At 50.5% G+C, this 21,065-nt stretch overlaps 1 protein-coding gene across 1 annotated transcript; it reads left to right on the plus strand.

Moving 5' to 3' along the window:
- The first annotated feature begins 512 nt into the window (after window positions 1–512).
- On the plus strand, window positions 513–2,048 carry Ier2 (immediate early response 2). Its single transcript, XM_057753757.1, has one exon. It carries the CDS (start codon window positions 634–636, stop codon window positions 1,300–1,302), a length of 669 nt encoding a protein of 222 aa, XP_057609740.1. The 5' UTR covers window positions 513–633; the 3' UTR covers window positions 1,303–2,048.
- Window positions 2,049–21,065: the final 19,017 nt, after the last annotated feature.

A 21,065-nucleotide genomic window follows, 5' to 3' on the forward strand; every position in this document is an offset into this window, starting at 1 on the left:
TCTCCCGCCGTAGTACGTTCATTCGTTTGTTTAGTAAATATTGCCTCAGGTGTCTCACCTGCGGAGTGGAGGTGACGGATCAGAGACATTAAATAAAGAGAAAGCTCAACAACCCCGGCGTGTAGTAACTGCTTAATAAGTAGCAGCGTTTTTACTGTTCCGAGAATATTAATTAGCTGGCCGGTAGGCGCGAGGAACAGTGCCCTCGGGGAATGTACCCCGTTTCCGGTCTTCCCCACTGCAACGGGAAGATCACCACCCCCACCACCCATTGGTTAGTGGGTGGGCCTCATCGGCTGGTCCGCCCGTGAGTCTGAGAACCAGACCAACCTGGGGTCTCAAGGCGCAGTGGAGGAAATTCTTCCTTGCCGGAGTTTTAAGTCCATTCTCCTTCAAGACGTAAATTTATTTCTATTTCTTTAAGGAGTCGCTGGCCACTGGAAAGCCCGGATGAGGCCTTCTGATTGGGCGTGGCGTCTCGGTGACGTCATTCGGACTATATTAAAAGGCTCCGGCACGCTTTCCCCCGCCGGAACTTCTAGCCGTGTACCTGACAGTGTAAGTTTGTTCTCTGGGCAGCACCGCCTGTCTCACTTCATTCCCGGCTCTCCTCTACGTTCTCGTCGAGCAAGCATGGAAGTGCAGAAAGAAGCGCAGCGCATCATGACCCTATCGGTGTGGAAGATGTACCACTCCCGCATGCAGCGAGGTGGCTTGCGTCTCCACCGGAGCCTACAGCTGTCCCTCGTCATGCGCAGCGCTCGGGAGCTCTACCTCTCAGCCAAGGTAGAGCCCCACCAACCCGAGTTCCCGCCACCCGGCCGGACCCTTGACCCTCGCCTGCACCCACCGCGGGAAGCCGAAGCCGCAGTGAGAGCGGCGCCCTCCGACGCCGAGCAGCCCCCGGAGCCCATGGACACGCAAGAGGAGGCGCTGCGAGTCCAGGAGACCCCTGCGCTGTGTGACCCGTCCCCCGCCAGAGTCAGCCGCAAGCGCCGGAGCAGCAGCGACCTGAGCGACGGCGGTGACGTTGGACTGGTACCAAGCAAGAAAGCCCGTCTAGAAGAAGAGGTGGAGAGCGAGGAGACGTCGGAGGTCGCCGATCGCCTGCAGCTTCCTCCCGCACAAACCGAAGGTGCCTTCCCTAATCTCGCCCGCGTCCTCCAAAGGCGCTTCTCCAGTCTCCTGAACTGTGGGCCCGCCGTGCCCCCGCCGACGCCCCCCGCGTGCGAGGCCAAGCCAGCCTGCCGCCCGACCGACAACATGCTCAGCGTGCTGGTGCGAGCCGTGGTCGCCTTCTGAGGTTTCCGAGCGGCATCACCGGAGCCGAAAACGCACACCCGAGGCCAGGGCCGGCTGGGGAAAGCCGGCGGGCGGCCCGTGAAGAAGAGCCGCGGCCCGAGCTGCCAGAGGCCCGGGGGAAGGACCGAGGAAGGAGCTGGCGGCGCGGGCGCCTTCTCCCAGACGTGCGTCCGCAAGGTGCTGTTAAAGGACTGTCCCCTCCCTGGCTGGGAGAAGGGGCACCTGGATCTTGAATCTCAGGGTCGGACTCCCTTGGCCTGGCTGCCCTTTCAAGGCCGTTTCACTAGCCGACGCGTTTCGGCCCCTACAAGTGGCACGCTTGTGCAAGCGGTCCTGGTTGCGTCACGGGGCAGACGCGGGTGCTTCCTGTTGCCTTGCGTGGGTGTGGGGCCTGGGAGGAGGCCAGGGTGTGGACCCGCCCTAGGGACTGGGAAGTGACTTGAGTCACCTCGCCCCCACAGGCTGCTATGGTTGAGCCGGCCTTCTGCTGAGAGCCTGGACTGGACCGAACAAATCTTTGCGCGGTCAGCGGAGCGTCTGGAGACCCCCGGAACTGTCAGCATAGACTGATCGCTCGGCGTGGACCAGGCAGGGCGACTGGTCGCAGTTGCTGTCCTCGTCGGGCAGGAAGGGAATTTTTTCTGCCAGCGCGTTTACGAAGTCTGTTTACCTTTCCTATGGTGGGTTGTGTTTAACCCCCATCTACTTGGCGTTTTACAATGTCAGCTAGAAAAATAAAAGATCGTCCGAGCAAAGAACGCCGCTGTCTGGCTTGCTTCTCTGGAGGGGGGAGGGGCGGGGTTAAAGGGTCAGAACTGGCAACCGCTCCCTAAGCCTCGGAAACTGGTTTGACCAGGTGCCGAAGGGGAGGGAGGCCGGTTCCCCATTTCTTAGCTTAAATTTGCAGGCTGCTGCTTAAGCTAACCCTGTGACTTGGGGGGGGGGGGGTGGAGGGGGGATTCCTTAGACATTAGTGTACACTCCGGGGGCCCAGCGAGTAGGGAAAGTTTACAACATTTATGGGATACTGGGTGCAGTGTTTGAAGAGAAGCTGAAGAATTTTAAATGATAGCGTTGTTCTCTCCCTCCCCTCGACTAGAACGCGTGGTGTGGCGGTGACTGAACTTTGAACATGCCCTTATCCGATTTCTTTAGTGCCGCTTTATGGCTTCAGGCTGATAAGTGAGTGCTAACTTAATAAGTTACCTATCTAGGCCGGGCATTGTGGCACAGGCCTTAATCGAGCTCTACCTCAGCTAAGGTAGAGAGGCCCACCAGCCTTTAATCCAAGCAAAAAGCAAGGCAGAGGCGGGCGGATCTCTAAGTTAGAAGCTAGCCTAGTTTTCGTGGTTAGTTCCAAGTCCACGCAAGCTGTAGTTAGCCTTGATCCCGTCCAGCAGCGGGTTATCCAAACAACACGTAGTAAACTAATTCCTCTCCTTTGGTTTCCGACAAGCTCTAGGCATAACCTAAGGGCGTGGGGGGGGGGGTGGGCTCGAGACCCTAAGGACAAAGGAACCGCAGGTGCGGGAGGCTTAAAGAAAGCGCGCCCGACAGCTGGCCCCTCCCCCTCGGGCGTCTTCTGACCCCGGGGCTGAGGGCAGGAGGAGGGGGTTTGCAGTGGAGTGGCGGGCAGACTGCGAAACTCCCCGGAGCATCCGGAGCATCCCAGCCCCCAGCCTCTCCTCCCTCCTGGGAAGTAAGGGTAAAAGCAAGCGCTACCAGGAGTCCCAGCGGAGCCCGGCTACCAGAACTCCTGATTCCTAGTTGAAAATCTGAAGGATCCCTAGCCTCGGTCACTGAGTCTAGATGCTTGAGTTCTCGGGAGATCTTGGGCACACAGGAACGTGGCCAGGCTTGGGAAGTCCCTGGTGGCTAGGGAGGGGGCCTCAGAGCACATCCTGTCCCAGGAACCGCAGGGCCCTTCCTTCCCTGGGAAGTGGTTTGTCCGACCCCCATTCGGACTCCGGCTTCCGGTGCCGCAGCCGCTGTGGGGTGGGGACTGAAACCCTGTTCCCTACACGTGCTAACCTTCTCTTAGAAGGAAACCAGCTACGTGAAAAATTGTCATTATCAGAACCTGTACTCCCAACACTTGAGAGTTCAAGTCTAACCTAGACTGTCTCATAAAAAATCAGTATTAAACAGGGTGTGTGTGGTAACCCCAGGAGGTTCAAGGTCATTCTTAGCTTCACGGTTTGGGCCCAATCTAGATTCTACGAGACCTTTTTTGTTGTTTGTTTTTTGAGATATGGTTTCTCTCTGTAGCTTTGGAGCCTGTCCTGGAATTCACTCTATAAACCAGGCTGGCCTCGAACTCACTGAGATCCACCTGCTTCTGTCTCCTCCCGAATGCTGGTATTAAAGGCACGCACCACTACTGCCCGGCTGCATGAGACCTTTTGAAGACACTCAAAGCCCTGTGATTACTGAGGAAATGCTAGCTGAGTAACCTTAACTTTCAGAAAAACTACCGGAAAGTCTCTCTGAATCATAAACACCCCTGAATCAGAAGCCAGGCTTGCTGCTGAGGGAGGTGCTAAAGGTTCCGTCCCCAGCACCTCCCTCTCCCCCCAAAAGTGAAGTACAAGACTGTATGCGAGGACTGGAATCAGCCCATTAGTTTCAGTACAGGGCCTTTGTATTTATTTATTGTAGAGGTGTATGAGCATATTGTGTTATTTTAAGACATACTGTCCCAGGCTGGAGAGATGGTTTAGAGGCTGGTCCTGGATGCTTTTAATCCTAGCACTTGGGAGGCAGAGGCAGATGGATCTCCATGAGTTCGAGGCCAGCCTGGTCTACAGAATGAGTTCCAGGACAGGCTCCAAAGTTACACAGAGAAACCATGCCTTGAAAAACCAAAACCAAAAGCAAACAAACAAACAAAAAACCCTGATTGCTCTTCGAAGGCCAGGGTTCAATTCCCAGCACCCACATGGCAGCACACAATTGTCTGTAACTCCAGGGCTTCTGACACCCTCACATAGACATACATGAAGGCATAACACCAATGCATATAAAATAATAATAAATAAATTCTAAGAAGAGAGATACTGTCTCTTGGGCCCCGGACTGTCTTGGAACACCACCTTCTGGGTGTTGTCGTTGAAGTGCTCCATCTGGGGATGGAACTCGGGTCATCTGCTTACATGCAGGCACTCAGTGGACTGACCTATCTCCACTCCGTTCCAAATCACACAATTCCAGTGATATAACAATTACCCTTCCAAGTCTCAAAATCTCCCAACCTTCCTCCCTAGGCTGCAGACAGCAAGCATCTACTTTGTGTCTTGCCTGTTGTAGACAGCTCATGTGAGGGGACTCATTCACAGCCTAACCGCTTTACGTCAGGCTTCTCGCAGCCACATCATGTCTTGTGGGTTCATCAGCCGTGTAGCACACAAAAGAGCCGTGTGTCTAAGGTCCGCGTTTGCCACCCATTCTCCACTGTGACTGCTGTGCAGAGATAGCTGTGCAAATGTCTGCTTAACTCTCTTGAAGATGTACATTTATGGACTCTAAAAGAACTGTTAAGATTTATCTTCTGTGTATGAGGGTATTGCTTGCATGCATGAACATACACCATCACATGGGTAGCTGGTGTCGTCAGAGGCCAGAAGAGGGCATCGGATTCCCCATAACTGAAGTTACAGATGGTGTAAGCTGCCATGTTAGTTCTGGGAAACAAGCTCTGGTCCTCTGGTCAGTGCTCTTAACTGTTGAGCCATCTCTCCATCCCCTGCTTTTAAGGTTTTTTTTGTTTTTTTTTTTTTTGGTTTTTCGAGACAGGGTTTCTCTGTGGCTTTGGAGCCTGTCCTGGAACTAGCTCTGTAGACCAGGCTGGTCTCGAACTCACAGAGATCCGCCTGCCTCTGCCTCCCAAGTGCTGGGATTAAAGACGTGTGCTACCATCGCCCGGCAAGAGTTTTTTTTGTTTTGTTTTGTTTTTGTTTTTTTGAGGGGATTGGGGGAGGGGGGCATTCCAGAAAGGGTTTCTCTGTGTAGCCTTGGCTGTCCTGGAACTGGCTCAGTAGACCAGGCTGGCCTGGAATTCACAGAGATCCCCCTGCCTCTGCCTCCCGAGTGCTGGGATTAAAGGGACCACTGCCCGGTCCCTGCTTTTAACTTGTAAAGGTTTTGTTTGTTTGTCTGCTAGGGCTGGCTGGATGGCTCCTCAGGTGAAGGGACTACAGGGAGTCTGAGCACTTCAGTGCCGTCCCCACGACCCAGACCCGTAGGGTGGAAGGAGGAATTGGTTCCTCCAAGGTGTCTTCTAATCTCCACATGGCCACACACACAAACATACACAAACATTAATTATTTGGGGTGAGGCAGTGAGTGTTCTGAGTGCAGAGGACAGCTGATGGGAGTCAGTTCTCTTCTTTACCATGTGGACGCTGGGGATGCAACTCCTGTTTTTTGAATTTTTCCCAAGACAAGGTTTCTCTGCAAAGCCCATTCTAGAACTTGCTCTGTAGACCAGGCTGGAATTTGCTCCATAGACCAGGCTGGCCTTGACTCACAGAAATTCACTTACCTCTACCTCTCAAGTGAACTCCTGTCTTTTTTTTTTGGAGACAGGATTTCACTATAGATATCAAGCCTATCCTAGACCTAGCTCTTGTGGACCAGGCTGGCCTGGAACTCACAGAGATCCACCTGCCTCTGCCTTCCGAGTATTATAAGGCATGTGCCGCCACCACTCAGTGGCTTTCTTGATTTTTGAAAAACCTAGACAGGAGTTCAGCTAGGCGGTGGTACAAACCTTAAATCCCAGCACTTGGGAGACAGAGGCAGGTGGAGCTCCGTGAGTCCAAGACCAGCCTGGTTTCCAGGACAGGCTCCAAAACTACACAGAGAATCCCTGTCTTGGGGGGAAAAAAGCAAGAAAGCCTTAGAAACAGAAACAGAGCCAAGTACTTAGCTAGACCCTGTTTCCTTTTTTATAACAGAATCTCACATAGCACAGGTCAGAAACTATGTAGCCAAGAATGACCTTGAACTTCTGGTCTTGGTTCTAGGCAGCGGCTCTATCAGCTGAAGCCCTGAACCCCTGCCTCTGTGAGCCCCTACTTCTGTGCTGTGCTGTGATCTGGTTTACTGGTTACATAAATTACAAATGCTCAGGAAGTGATTAAGAACAAATTAAACACAATCATTACTAATGACCATTACTGGGGGCTGGAGAGCTAAGAGCTTCTTATACTGCTCTTCCAGAGAAGCCAACTTCAGTTCCCAGCACCCACATCCCTGTAAGGCAGCTCACAACCATCTTTAGCTCCTGTTTCAGAGGATTCCATGCCTCTGGCCTCTGCAGGCACCAGCACTCACAGGAACACACACACAGTCACACATAATTAAAAATAATAAATCCTTCCCAAAGTACTTAGACAACAATGAGGACACTAAGAGAGACTTACATAGATCTAATCTACATGGGAAGTGGAAAGTAGAAGAAGATCTCCTGAGTAAATTGGGAGCATGGGGACCTTGGGGGAGGATTGAAGGGGGAAGGGGAGAGTTAGGGAGGGGAGCAGAGAAAAATGTAGAGCTCAATAAATATCAATTTTTTTTAAAAAAAAAAAAGGTCCTTTAGTTGCAAAGCAGAAAAAAAATGATTCTTTTAGAAAATGATCTAGTTATTCATCTCAGAATGCAAAGTTGCTTTTGGTGAATTAACGTCTATATGTAACTTCCTTTGAGGTTTGTCCTTTTTTTGGGGGGGGATATAGAATTTATTTAGTGGGTATTGGGAACAGCGTAAGAGTAAGGGGTTATGGAGGGGTGGGGAAGAAGGGGAGAGAGAATGGGGAATAGAAGAGAAGAAAGATGAAGAAAGGGAAGGGAGAGAGGCAGAAGCTACCTCTTCAGAAGAGGGATGGACGGGGTGGGGGCTTATTCCTTTAATGTTTTTCTTGGGTGTTTTTGTGTTCATTTTTGTGTTTCGTTTTTTGAAGCAGGATCTCAAGCTACAGAGGCCAGCAGGACCGCCTTCCGCCCACCGAGGTTAAATACATGGAACCACCACACTTGCTTTGTTTGATATTTGTGTTGTGTGGTTGTTTTTTGAAACAAGATCTCACTGTGTCGCCTCAGCTGACCTGGAATTCCTTATCTAGACCAAGCTGGTCTTGAACTTGCAGAAACCCACTCATCTTGGCGAATTTTAAGTGGACTATTACTCTCAACTCTGGGGTCTTTTTCTGCTTGTTTTGTATTTGAAATAAGGTCTCATGTGGCCCAGAGTGACCTCAGATTCACTATGTAACTGAGGATGGACTTCAACTTATGCTCCTCCTCCTGAGTACTAAATTACAGATGTGACCAAGACTCATACATGCTAGGCATGGGCTTTACCTACTGAGCTTCATGTCCAGACGCAGAGACAGAACTCAGGGCCTCCCACATTCTGGTAAGGGAATCCACAACTCAACTACATCCCTAGTCCCCCAATCTCCTTCCTTTCTTCTATTTATTTATTTGTTTATTTAGTTTGTGATTTGGGCTTACTAAATTGTCCAGTGTAGCATAGACAGGACTTGAACCCTGGTCTCTTCTGCCTCAGCTTTCCCAGTAGCTGGGATTACTAGAATGCAGTCGCCACCACACCGGTCTAAGAGTCATTTGAATTATTATCGTTCATATCATCGTGGAGAAGTGTGCCTGAGTGTATGTGCATGCATTGCGTGCTTGCAGGAGCTCTCAGAAGTACGAAGAGGCATTGGATCCCCTGAACAGAAATTCCAGATGTTGTGAGAGGAACACATAACCTTACCAAGAGCACTAAGTGCTTTATTTGGTGGGAGGAGAGGGGGGCTGTGGTTCTAGACAGGGTCTCTTTGTGTAGCCCTGGCTGTCCTGGAACTCACTCTATAGACCAGGATGGCATGGAACTCAGAGATCCCACTGCTCCTGAGTGCTGGGATTAAAGGCACGTGCCACCACCGCCTCTCTCCTATCTCTCCCAGGACATTGATGCCCCCCCGCCCCCCGCCGCCCTTTTCTTTTCGTAGATGGGGAAACTGAGGGAGATGTACTTGCAGGAAAACGAGGGAATAGACAAAGTTCCCCTCTCCTGTTTAAAGAACATTTGGCATCGAGGTCAGCTTCTGCAGTCGGGGATGGGCCAGGCCACAGGTCGTGACTAGTCTGAAGGAGGAAGTGTCCAGACCGGTTTCCAGAGTTCTTGGACTCCGGCGAGCCCCACTGGCCTAAGGCGGGGAGACTGCAGAACCTGGCTAGCAGTTCGCCGGGTGGAGCCCGCACTTGACTCGGCGAGGAAACAAGTCAGGGGCGGAGTTCCGGAGCCCAGGAGTCGTCAACAGTGCTTGGGGGACGTTTACGTCACCCGGAGACAGGGTGGGACGTGCAGACTTCGCCCTTGCGTGCAGTAACCTGCGCCTTCCGGGAACTCCTGGCCCCTCTTCTCGAGTGGCACCTGCGGTGGCCAGGGGATCCCCCTCCAACTCCCGAGCGAGCCACAAGGTCGCGAGCGTGGGCCCTTGTAGCGCGGGAGGGAAAGTCTGGAGGCCCAGGGCGGGCAGAGGTGGAACCGACAGGTTTGCGAGAGCGTGAGGCTCACAAGCCCCGCGTGGTTTTGAGAGCTGCTAGCGCTCCTGCCGGCGCCTGGAGGAACCCAGCATGTCACACCTGTGTCCTGGGAAGCCCACGCCCACGCTCCCCTACAAGAGTTTACCCAGTAGCCTGTTAAGCTGAGCTTGGATCTCCTCAAAATCGTGTCCAGAGAAGCTAAGCTCTTATAAGTCCTCCTTTCTGTCTGCCCCTTCCAGGAGCCTCTCAGTTCACGGCCCCTCCCTGCGCCTTTAGTTTTCCGACAGCCTCAGTTTCCTGGCCTGTGGGCCCCAAGGCCACCCCTCCTCCCAACTAAGAATCTGGGCACTGAGCGACCCCTCCCCCAGGGCCCTGCCTTTCCAGCCCGCCGCCGCCACCCAACTGGCACCAATTAATTTCCTCCCCAGCCGGTCCACTCACATCTGGCCTCCAGCTGCTCGCCCTAGCCCTGCGGGTCTCGGGGGAGGCTCCCAGAGACGCTCACAGTTCTTTCCTTGAGCCCACCCACGAGCCCAGGTCACCCCACCGGGTCAGCGGGTCCGAAAAGGCTTCCAGATCTCTGGAGCAGAGATCTGAAGTCGGACCGAAGGGGAGGTGAAAAGCTTTCGGATTTCTAGATGCGTGGTGGGGGAAGGGAGGAGGCAGGTTCTCCCCGGTACCCGAAAGCCACAGACCAAAACCTTCTGGCTTCCAGATGGAAACTGGGGGAGGGCTCCTCCAACTCATGGGCTGTCCCGGACCATGCAGTGACAGACGTGCCCCCACCTTTCCAGCCCGCGCCAGGCTGCTGGGTTTCCTTTTCCTGTTTGCCCTCCCCAAGGGCTGGCCTGGAGAGAGAGCGGGGCCTCTTTGAAGGGGCTCCTGGGAGGGTCTTCCAGGAAGAGGGGGAGGGGACAGACTGGAGAACAATAAGGTCTCTGTGGCGGGTGGTGGAACAGGCATCCTGTTAACCCTTGCCTCTGAAGGCGGCTTTGGGGAGCCCCTCCAAGGCCTGGCCTCTTTGGGGAGGGGGGCTCTCCTCGTTTTGGAAAGTGATGATGACAAAGGAGCCTGCGGTCAGCTGGATTCCCTTCCGTGGCTTCGGGTAGGAACGCAAGTCACACGAGAGTGCACTGGGCTGGGTTGGTAGCCTGAGTTTTAGCGCCAAAGTCGAGACCTTGCAACCCCCAAGTGGCCAGGCTCAGCCACCTGTCTCAACATGTCAACTAAAGTAATGAGTCAGAGGTGTGGAAATGGCCTGGCAGTCTTAGTGTGCAAGCATACATAGGGACCTGAGTTCGAATCCCAGCACAATGTCAAAAACGGAAAAATCTGCAGCGCTGTGAGGGGTGAATACTGGGTGATCCCTGGGGCCAGCCGCCAGGTTCTTAAGAAACTGTCTCAAGAAAAAAAGGTCAGAGTGTAGAGTCCTGGTCTAGACCACACATGGAGAAGGGATTTAATTACCTCACTGAAAAGAACAAAAAAGGGTCTAGGAACCCTAAATTCATCTGCGACTGAAGATGTGAGGCACCAGGCCCAGCACATTTTAGGTTTAAATACAGAAAACCTGGGGCAGAGTCAAGAGGGCTGCATGATGTGGTTCTGCTCGAAGTATGGCCTCCCTCCTCTTGTCTCAGTTCTGGTCCTTATCACTTCAACCAACGGAGCCAAGGAAATCCCACGTGGTAGGCCACATGCTGAGGAAGTAGCTGGGTTCTTGTGTCCCAGGACCAAGCCCACAGGTTAGAAGAAGAGGAGACAGCTTCTTAACAAAAGGAAAATGGGCTTCAGAGACAGTTCAGCAAGGGACATCCTTATAGAAGACCTGAGCTGGAGTCACAGCAACTGTCTGTAAAGGGGAATCTGTCTGTCGCCCTCTTCTGGGCCTGAAGGGAAACTACACCCACTGCAGAAACCTACACACATATACACGCAAATCGAAAATCCTAGCACAGCAGATCTCTATGAGTTTGAGGCCAGCCTGGTCTACATGTGAAGTTCCAGGATAGCCAGAGCTACATAACAGACCTTGTCTCAAACAAAAAGAAAGAAAGAGAGAGAGAGAGAGAATCTTCTTGTCATTGGGCTAGGCATAGTGGTTCTACCTTTAATCCCAGCACTCAGGAGACAGAGACAGGTGGATTTCTGAATTTTAGGTCAGCCTGATCTAGATAGTCAATTCGAAGACAGGCTTCACCCTGTCTCAAAAACCTTCAAAACCATAGTTTAGTCTCCAGAGTCCTTTCCAAACTCAACATCTCACTGACTAGAGAACAAATAGCCTCAAACAGTGAACAGTTTAGGGCTCAGTCACGTAGGATACCCCTGTAATTCTCTGACTCGGAGGCTTGAGACAAGCAGCCACCAGCTGGAGGAGCGAGAGGCCCAGCGCAGCCGGCTCATCTGTAGCTCCAGTGAACTCCAATCATGCCTCGTGCTGAAAAGGACCGCAGTAATCTTTCCACCAGCCCCAGGTGAGGTGAGGCCTGGCTAACAGCCACACGTATCTCTCAGAAAACCTTGTTCTTCTCTTCCCCCTGCTCTCTACCGCTTGCCACGTGTCACGCGGAGTGCTTTAATGCCTCGGGAGGCAGAGGCCGGCAGGCAAGGCCAACCTGGTCTGCAGAGCAGTTCCAGGTAGCCAGGGCTACAGGGTGAGACCTGTTACAAACAAAACACTGGTCTGAAGGGATGGCTCAGTGGTTTAGAGTGTTTGTTGCTCTGGCCGAGGAGGGTTCAGTTCCCACCTCCTGCATAGTAGCTCACAATCATTCATAGCTCCAGTTCCAGGGGATCCGATGCCCTCTGACACTTCAGACACTAGTCACGCATGCGTGCGTGTGGGTGAGGCATTTACGTACGTTCAATAACATAAATCCAAAAAGTAAAAGAAAAAACAAAACACTGTTCCCCCCAAACAAAAAACAAACAAACAAACAAAAAACCTCTTTCAGGGGCTGGAGAGATGGCTCAGAGGTTAAGAGCATTCACTGCTCTCCCAGAGGTCCTGAGTTCAATTCCCAGCAACCACATGGTGGCTCACAGCCATCTGTACTGAGATCTGATGCCCTTTTCTGGTGTGCAGTGCAGGCAAACCTGCTGTATAGATAACAAATAAATAAATCTTAAAAAAAAAAAAAAACCTCTATCACTGAACATACAAATATTCCTTTCTGTTTTTGGAGACAGGGTCTCACACTGTAGCCCGGGCCTACAATCCCGACATTCCTACAGACTGGAGCCCCCGTCACACTTAGCCCCATTTTACAGGGACAAGGTGAGTAAGCTCCAGTTCAGCAAAAGCCTTCATCCTCTTAGATTCGGGCCTGAAGGAGGGTGCTGCGTTCCGACCAGTGCACTGTCTGCAGTCTCCTGTGCAAGCTGCTGTGGCTCTCACTAAGGCTCTTCAGCAGCCTCATATCAGGTTCTCAGGTCAGGAAAGCCCTCTTGTGCTACAGGGCGCCTCTGCTTTCTTCCTCTTGCCAGTTTCTTAGATCCTTCCCCCAGGTGCCTTAGTCTCCACAGTGAAAACCTCCCACAAGGCCAGTTTGTGCACACAGGGCCCACTGGCCCAGAGAGGACAAAGGCATTTGTTTGTTGAGTGACTGCTGTTTGAGTAAAACCAAACTCATGTTGCTGAGCACAACGAGAGAAAATTAATTAAGGAAAAGAAAATAACGGTTACGACCTGAGACAGACAGCGATCTCTCCACTGCAGACACACACAGCAGTCTCTCCACTGCAGACACAGCGGTCTCTCCACTGCAGACACAGCGGTCTCTCCACTGCAGACACAGCGGTCTCTCCACTGCAGACACACAGCGGTCTCTCCACTGCAGACACACACAGCAGTCTCTCCACTGAAGACACACAGCAGTCTCTCCACTGCAGACACAGCGGTCTCTCCACTGCAGACACACACAGCGGTCTCTCCACTGAAGACACACACAGCGGTCTCTCCACTGCAGACACACAGCGGTCTCTCCACTGTAAGAGACACACACAGCAGTCTCTCCACTGCAGACACACACAGCGGTCTCTCCACTGCAAGGCCAGCTGGGCTACGACCTGGGCTCCCAGCACTGCAGAGACACACACAGTGGTCTCTCCACTGCAAGACCTAATGGTTACGACCTGGACTCCCAGCACTGCAGAGACACACAGCGGTCTCTCCACTGCAGACACACACACACACAGCGGTCTCTCCACTGCAAGGCCAGCCTGGGCTACGAAGCAAGTTCCAGGACAGTGAGGGTCATTACACAGAGATATCCTGTCTTGAAAAAACAAAACGAGAGAGAGAGAGAGAGAGAGAGAGAGAGAGAGAGAGAGAGAGAGAGAGAAAGGGAAAGAAAGAGAGAAAGAAAGGCCCAAGAACTTGAGAACTTGTGTGCTTAGGGAAGCCTGTAACCTCAGTACTTGGGAGGTGGAGGCAGGAGGCCCAAATCTTCAAGACATAGTGAGTCCAGGTTTGGACTGCACGAGATCCAGCCTCAAAACACAAACAAAAAGGACTAGAGAGAGGGGTTACCGAATCTCTCATTCTTGGTTGGTGTCCAGGTTAGCAGCCTAACCCTGGCTTGCCACACAGGAAAGCCTGAATTCATTTGTTTGGCCCATTAGACCTAAGAGACTAGACTGCCAGGTACACATCAGGGATTGGTTGAGGTCTGCTCCCTCCTGACCTCATCACCTGAGAGCTCTTGGCCCCTGCTCCCTCATGAACCTTGCCTCTTGGTTCCCAGAAACTGCTATGAGCTTGCAATCACAGTGACTCCCAGAGAAACAGCAGCTCTCTAACTAGGGTGGGGCGGGGTAGTAGTCCAGGGACTTTCTTATCTCCAGGGTCAAGTGCTGGGAGGGGCATCAGAGACTGTACCCAGGCCTGAGGTACTGGGGACTTTCCTGGAGACTGACTTTATAGACAGCTTCTGGGCTTTTCTTTCCCTTCTCTCTCTTTCCTCTTTACTATTCTTTTTTTTTTTCTTCCCAAAAGAAATAGCAGTGTATTTAGTACACTGCATGGGGTAGTGATTAGTGGCAACAGGAGTCCAGTGATAACTATCAGAAGCATTCTGATCAACTGGAAGAGTTCTTAGATTTTGTTTTCATTTTATTTTAGAGCTAGGGTAGCCATGACTCATCTGGAACTCCCTGATTAGCACTCGGTTGTTCTCATTTGTTTGTTTTTCTGAGATGGGGTTTCTATGTATAACAGCTCTGGGTGTTCTGGAACTTGCTTTGTAGACCAAGCTGGCTTTGAACTCACAGAGACACACCTGCTTCTGTCTTGGGTGCTGGCATGTGCTACCACTGCCTGGCTTGTTTTTTGTTTTTATTTTGTGTGTGTGTGTGTATGTTTTGTTGTATGTATGTCTGGGCATCACTTGCATGTCTGTTGTCCTCGAAGGTAAGAAAATGGGCGTCAGGGCTGGAGAGATGGCTCAGCAGTTAAGAGCATTGCCTGCTCTTCCAAAGGTCCTGAGTTCAATTCCCAGCAACCACATGGTGGCTCACAACCATCTGTAATGAGGTCTGGTGCCCTCTTCTGGCCTTCAGGCATACACACATACAGAACATTGTATACATAATAAATAAATAAATAATCTTAAAAAAAAAAAAAAAGAAAGAAAGAAAATGGGCGTCAGATTCCCTGGACCTGGAGTTACAGGTGCAGGTGCCTGTGAACGACCGTGTAGGTGTTGGGAATCCAATCTTGTCCTTCAGGAGGGCAGCCAGTGCCCTTAAACACTGAATCATCTCTCCAACCCCATTTACTTGATTTTGAGCTAGGATCTCATTTAGCCCTTGAAGTCTATGCACGGATGACCCCCAGCATGCAGAGCTCTGTAAGTTCAAGGTCAGCCTGGTCTACTGAGTTCCAGGACAGCAGAGCTGTTACTCATCCTCCTGACACGACCTAATTGCAGGGATTAAACACGCCTCTCTCCTTGCACTATGTAATCCAGCCTGGCCTTAACTCATGGCAATCCTCCTGCCTCAGATCCACAAGTATTGCGATTACAGGTGTGCATCACCAATTCCAGCTGTCTACTGAATTTTCAAAGTGTTGTCATGTGGAATTCCCTTCAGACATGAGCTGGATAGGAAACCAGGTCCCACTGAGGGAGAAGGAGCACGGCTGCCCAGGTTGCTGCCCCAGGTGCTGTGCTACTGCGGCTCTCTCACTTTTGCTGCCAGAGTGAACCGCTTTGGGGGAGTGGCTAAGGGGAAGCTCACCGAGCAAGGCCTTCCATTGCCACACTTCCTCCACTTTCTTTTTCTTTTCTCTTTTTAAGATTTTATTTGTTTATTATGTATACAGTGTTCTGGCCGCATGTATGCCTGCAGGCCAGAACACCAGATCTCATTATAGATGGTTGTGAGCCACCATGTGGTTGCTGGGAATTAAACTCAGGACCTCTGGAAGAACAGCCAGTGCTCTTAACCACTGAGCCATCTCTCCTCTGTTTCTCTCTCTCTCTCTCTCTCTCTCTCTCTCTCTCTCTCTCTCTCTCTCTCTCCATTTTCAAAGGCAGCATGAGACTTCATTTAAAAAAAAAATTATTGCTGGGTGGTGGTGGTGCACACCTTTGATCCCAGCACACAGAAGGCAGAAGTGGAGCACCGTGAATTCAAGGCCATCCTGATCTACACAGAGAGTTCTAGGATAGACAGAAACACATATTGAGACCCTTCCTTTAAAAAAACAAAAAAAAAAAAGCCGGGCGGTGGTGGCGCACGCCTTTAATCCCAGCACTTGGGAGGCAGAGGCAGGTGGATCTCTGTGAGTTCGGGACCAGCCTGGTCTACAAGAGCTAGTTCCAGGACAGGCTCCAAAAACCACAGAGAAACCCTGTCTTGAAAAACCAAAAAAAAACCAAAAAAAAAAACCAAAAAAAAAAAAACCCAAAATGTTAGCTGGGCGGTAGTGGTGCACGCCTTTAATCCCAACACATCTCTGTGAGTTCGAGGCCAGCCTGGTCTACAAGAGCTAGTTCCAGGACAGGCACCAAAGATACAGAGAAACTTGTCTTGAAAAACCAAAGAAGATAAATAAAAAAAAATAAAATAAATAGATAAATAAATGAAATATTCTTGGGAGCGGAGACATAAGGGAGGTATGCGCATGCCATGCTGTGGACCTGGAAGGTCCAGGGACAGCCTTGTGTAGTCTGTTCTCTCCCTTGTCTCCCCTGCGCCCCCCACAAACATACACACACACAAACATACACACACACAAACATACACACACACACAAACATACACACACAAACAAACACACAAACATACACACACAAACACACTCTTTCAGCGCTCCCTGTCTCTAATCCCAGCACTCCAGGGGAATCTGGGTTCCAGGCCAGCCTGATCTACAGAGCAAGTTTCAGGACAGCCAAAGCTACACAGAAAAACCCTGTCTGGAAAAACAAAAATAAATAATAAGTAAACTAAACCAAACGAAAACCCCACAGTTCTCACTCAGAGACGTAAAGGAGATAGTTTGCCCTGGAGTTAAAGCTAAGTGACTATGGACCAGGAATGTATATTTATGCTTCCCCAAATATGAAGTTCCAGCATGGAAGTAACTTCATGGAGGTTTTTTTTTTTTTTTTTTATAGTAACAGAACAAAGGAAGTTATAAATCAAGGCACTTGAGAGGTGGCTCGAGCAGTTGTGAGCACTGGCTGCTTTCCAGAGGACCCAGGTTCAATCCCTAGCACCTACATGATAGCTCATACCTGTCTGCATCTCCAGTTCTAGGGCTTCTGATACCCTCACACAGATATACATTAAGGCAAAAACACCAATAAACATAAAATACAAATAAATTATGTGCTTAAAAATACATCGATGAGTCAGGTGATTAATCCCAGCACTCAGGAGGCAGAGGCAGGCAGATCTCTGAGTTCGAGGCCAGCCTGGCGTACAGAGTGAATTCCAGGACAGCCAGAGCGGCACAGAGAAACCCTGTCTCAAAAAGTCGAGAACAACAAGAACAACAACAAAACTTTGGTGGAAAATTAAGTAGGCAGTTTCATCAGGTGGAGAAGTCGCATCTGTGGGCCTCAGATGCTGCCTGGTGGCATTGCAGTCTTTTGAATGGTGGAGAATAGGCTTCTGTTAGCTATACATCCTAAAGGTTTTATCTGTCAGGTGTTAGGTCTGACACAGAGGTGGCTGAGGAATAGCTGTTTTGTAGGCTAAAGGCCACGCAAGATAAACTGTAATTAGGCTCCCTCAGAATTCCAAAGTCTGAGTAGACCTTGACATTCTTATCAGTTGAACACCTGTCAGACACTTGTTTATAGGAATTCTCTTATCCCTTCCGCCTTGAATATGAACCCCAAGGGACTGGACTCTAGACTTTCGTGGCGAGTGTTTTTGTTCACTGAGTCATTGTGTCAGCGCTGACACCTTGTTCTTCTGCTTGTGTGGAGGATTTGCTATGACCCATCCAGAGTATCACACCCTCGGCTTTTAGAGCTGCTTGTCCTGAAGGGCATTCGGAGGACTCAGAACTGTGGTCTATCTGATTTTAATAGGCCCTTCAATTTCATCCAAGCTAGTCAAAGAAACCCAGATTATTTCTTCCCAAGCAAGACCTGTAATAAACATTAAATATAAGTCTTGGGGGCTGGAGAGATGGCTCAGCAGTTAAGAGCATTGCCTGCTCTTCCAAAGGTCCTGAGTTCAATTCCCAGCAACCACATGGTGGCTCACAACCACCTGTAATGAGGTCTGGTGCCCTCTTCTGGCCTTCAGGCATACACACAGATATAAATAAATATTTAAAAAAATAAAATAAATATAAGTCTTTTCTGTCCTCCACCACCTGGCTCTGTCAAATACTATAAAAATAAAAGTCTCCCCCTCCCCCAGACAGGGCTTCTCTGTATAGTCCTGGTTGTCCTGGAACACACTCTGCCTCTGCGTGCTGGCATTAAAGATGTGTGCACCACTACCAGCAGCAAAACTTCTAAAATAAGGAATTCAAATGCTTCATCTTCCCGCTTGTAAAGCCTTTGTACAGATATTTTGCTCTCCTCAACATGGCCAGTATTAGAGAAGCTGGGCATGAGAACAGTCATGTGGGTTCTGGCGGGGGAGGGGAGAATCTGTGAACGGGAGGGAGCAGCCTGGGAGTTTAGGGTAGAGGAAGAGGTGGGAAGGGCCAGGATGCGAATAGTAACTGGGAGAGTCTGGAGGCTAGCACTGACTTTGGCATGCACCATAAGTATGTGTCAATAGGGAGCCAGAGCTAAGGAAGGGGCTCTTGCTGGCAGAAACCCTTTCAGAGGTTCCTGAGGAATGCTGAAAATACCCAACAGCAATCTTATAGTCCAGCATGAGCTGAGCAAGTCACTGGAGCTACCCTTTTGGGGTGCTTGGGGTTTTCCTTCAGGCTACAGGCATTAGTCTTCACCAGCATTAGAACAGGAACCAAGTGCACTTGCTATCCCATGTGCTTGTTCTTGTGTTTGTGAGGCGCGCGCCCTTCGGGTCAGAAGCAAAGTTTCACCTTGTCCAGACATTAATTGGAGTGATGGCTTCTTTCTTTGGGATCTGGAACTTCTTTCTCACTTACCTAGAGAATAGAATCTCTCTCCCCCCATGTCAACAAGAAAGGCTAGCACGATGTGAGAATTTTTGTTAGTTTTAAAGCTTTATTTGTTTTGATACATGTATATGTTTTGCCTGCATGTATGTGCGCCAGATGCTTGAGAACCCTCAGAAGTCAGAAGAAGGCACTGGCTCCCTCGAAACAGGAGTTACAGCCCTTTGTCAGCTGCAATGCCTGCACTGGACTAAACTCAGGTCCTCTGCAAAAGCAGCAAGTGCTCTTACCTGCCAGACCATCTCCCACCCTTGTTTTGTTTTTATTTGTTTTGATTTTTGTTTTTGTGAGACAGTGGGGTGATCTGAATAAAAATGGTCCCCATAAGCTCATAGGGAGTGGTACGGCTAGGAGGTGTGGCCTTGTTGGAACAGGTGTGCCCTTGTTGAAGTAGATGTGCCCTTGTTGGAGGAAGCATGTCGCTGGCGGTGGGCTTTGAGGTCTCAGATGCTCAAGCCAGGCGCAGTGTGCCACTCTTTTCCTACTTTCTGCTGATCCAGATGTAGAGCTCTCAGCTACCTCTCCAGCACCATGTCTGCCAGCATGACAATGGACTTCTTGCCATGGACTAACTGTTATGGTTTTCGTCTCTTTAAGAGACAAGCCACGCCAACTCCCAGCAACCCCTGCCCTCTTCTTGCCGTCTTGATTCTCACTGTTCCTTTTGGCACGCTCGCTTCCCTCTCTCCTGCTCCCTTCTCTGTCTCTCTCCTTTCTCTTCTCCTTCTCCCTCACACACTCTCTCTCTCCCCCCTCTAAGTAATAAATATCCAATTCTATTCTGTACGATGTATCTGTCCATGTGCCTTCTACCCGCTGCTTGCTCACACCCCCGGGCTCGCTGGGACCAGCCACCGCTTGGGGACCGGCAGCCATCTCTGCCTGGGACTGGCTGCTCCAAGAGCACGCTGCCTGCCTACTGCCGCCGAGGATCCTGCAGCATTTTTAAAAAATCATAAAACTAACCCTCTGAACTGTAAGCCAGCCCCAGTTAAATGCCTTCTTTTATAAGAGTTATCGTGTGTTTTCACAATAGAAACCCTAAGACAGACAGGTTCTCTCTACATAGCCCTGGCTATACTGGGCCTTGCTCTGTGGATCAGGCTAACCTCAACTCACCACCTGCCTCTGCCTCCCAAGTGCTGGATTAAAGTCCTGCATCACCATGCCTAGCCCTTGTATTTTGATACAGGGTCTGGTCATGTAGGTCTGCCTGCTCTTGACATGATCCCCTTGCTTTTGTATCCCTGGTGCTTAGAATGCAGGTATGATACCATGCCTGACTTGTGTTTTGTTTTTGTTTTAGGTGGGGGAGTCATGTAGCCTGTCTTAGTTAGGATAGCTATTGCTGTGAAGAGACACCATAACCATGGCAACTCTTATAAAAGAAAAACATTTAATTGAGGTGGCAGCTTATGGTTTCAGAGATTTGATCCATTATCATCACGGTGGGGAACATGGCAGCATGCAGGCAGACCTGGGGCTGGCTACATCTTGATCAGAAGGCAACAGGAAGTGGACTGGGACAATAGGTGGCATCTTGAGCATACGTGAGACCTCAAAGTCCACCTCCACAGTGAAACACTTCCTCCAACAAGACCACACCTCCTCATAGTACCCTTTGGAGCCTTGAATGTATGATGGAGACAAGAAGACTTTGAGTTTCTGAGCCTCCTGTTCCTACTTTCCAACTTCTGGGATTATAAATGTACACCACTTACCAGAAGAAAATCTCTCTCTTGTTCTTTCTGTGCCATCTCTGCCTTGTGCTTGTGGAGTGCTGACCTGTAAATTCAGCACCCAGGCAGCAGGTACTACCCTGGGCTACAGGATAAAACCTTAACATCAGTTGTTGGTGGTTTATGCCTCTAATCCCTGCACTCAGGAGGCAGAGACAGGCGGATCTCCCAGTTCAAGGCCAGCCTGGTCTACAGAGTGAGTTCCAGGACAGCCAGGGAATCCTGTCTCAGACAAAACAAAACAACAACAAAAGCAAGATGAAAAAGAAGAAAGGGAGAAAGAAAGATGCTGATTTCTCCTCCTGCAGGAGGCCTTCTCCTTTTCTCTTTCTTGCCACCCCATAGCCCTCCCTGGGTGGTGGTGAATACACACGCTGCCTGTCTCTTGTGCTTCTACCCTAAGCCAGCCCTGCAGCTGGGGTTGGAGAGGCCAGAGGCCAGCTCCACCCTTGTAGCCTTAAATGCCAAGCTCAGACTTGAGTCTCTGGTCAGACCAGGCAGGCAGGTTCAACCTCCCATCGCCCCAACATGCCTCAAGACTCCAAGCCTGGGAAAAATGGACCCCACCCTCAGACTGTCCCAGAGGGCACAGGTTCCTGTGCCACATCAGGTTAGGTGGCATACAATTCACTGTCTTTTTCTTTTTGAGACAGGGTGACCTCCAATTTGTGATCTTCCTGTCACAGCCTCCCAAGTGCCAGGATGACAGGCAGCCCCCAACAAACTGGCCAGAGTGCTGGGTGCTGGCTTCTGCTTCTTTTCTTCTTCTTCTTCTTCTTCTTCTTCTTCTTCTTCTTCTTCTTCTTCTTCTTCTTCTTCTTCTTCTTCTTCTTCTTCTTCTTCTTCTT

The sequence above is a fragment of the Chionomys nivalis genome, chromosome 21 (genome assembly GCF_950005125.1).
Source record: "Chionomys nivalis chromosome 21, mChiNiv1.1, whole genome shotgun sequence".
NCBI lineage: Eukaryota > Metazoa > Chordata > Mammalia > Rodentia > Cricetidae > Chionomys > Chionomys nivalis.

What these genes read in the sequence shown, in the direction of transcription:
- Ier2 (XM_057753757.1), top strand. Translation starts at nt 634, where the DNA reads ATGGAAGTGCAGAAAGAAGCGCAGCGCATCATGACCCTATCGGTGTGG.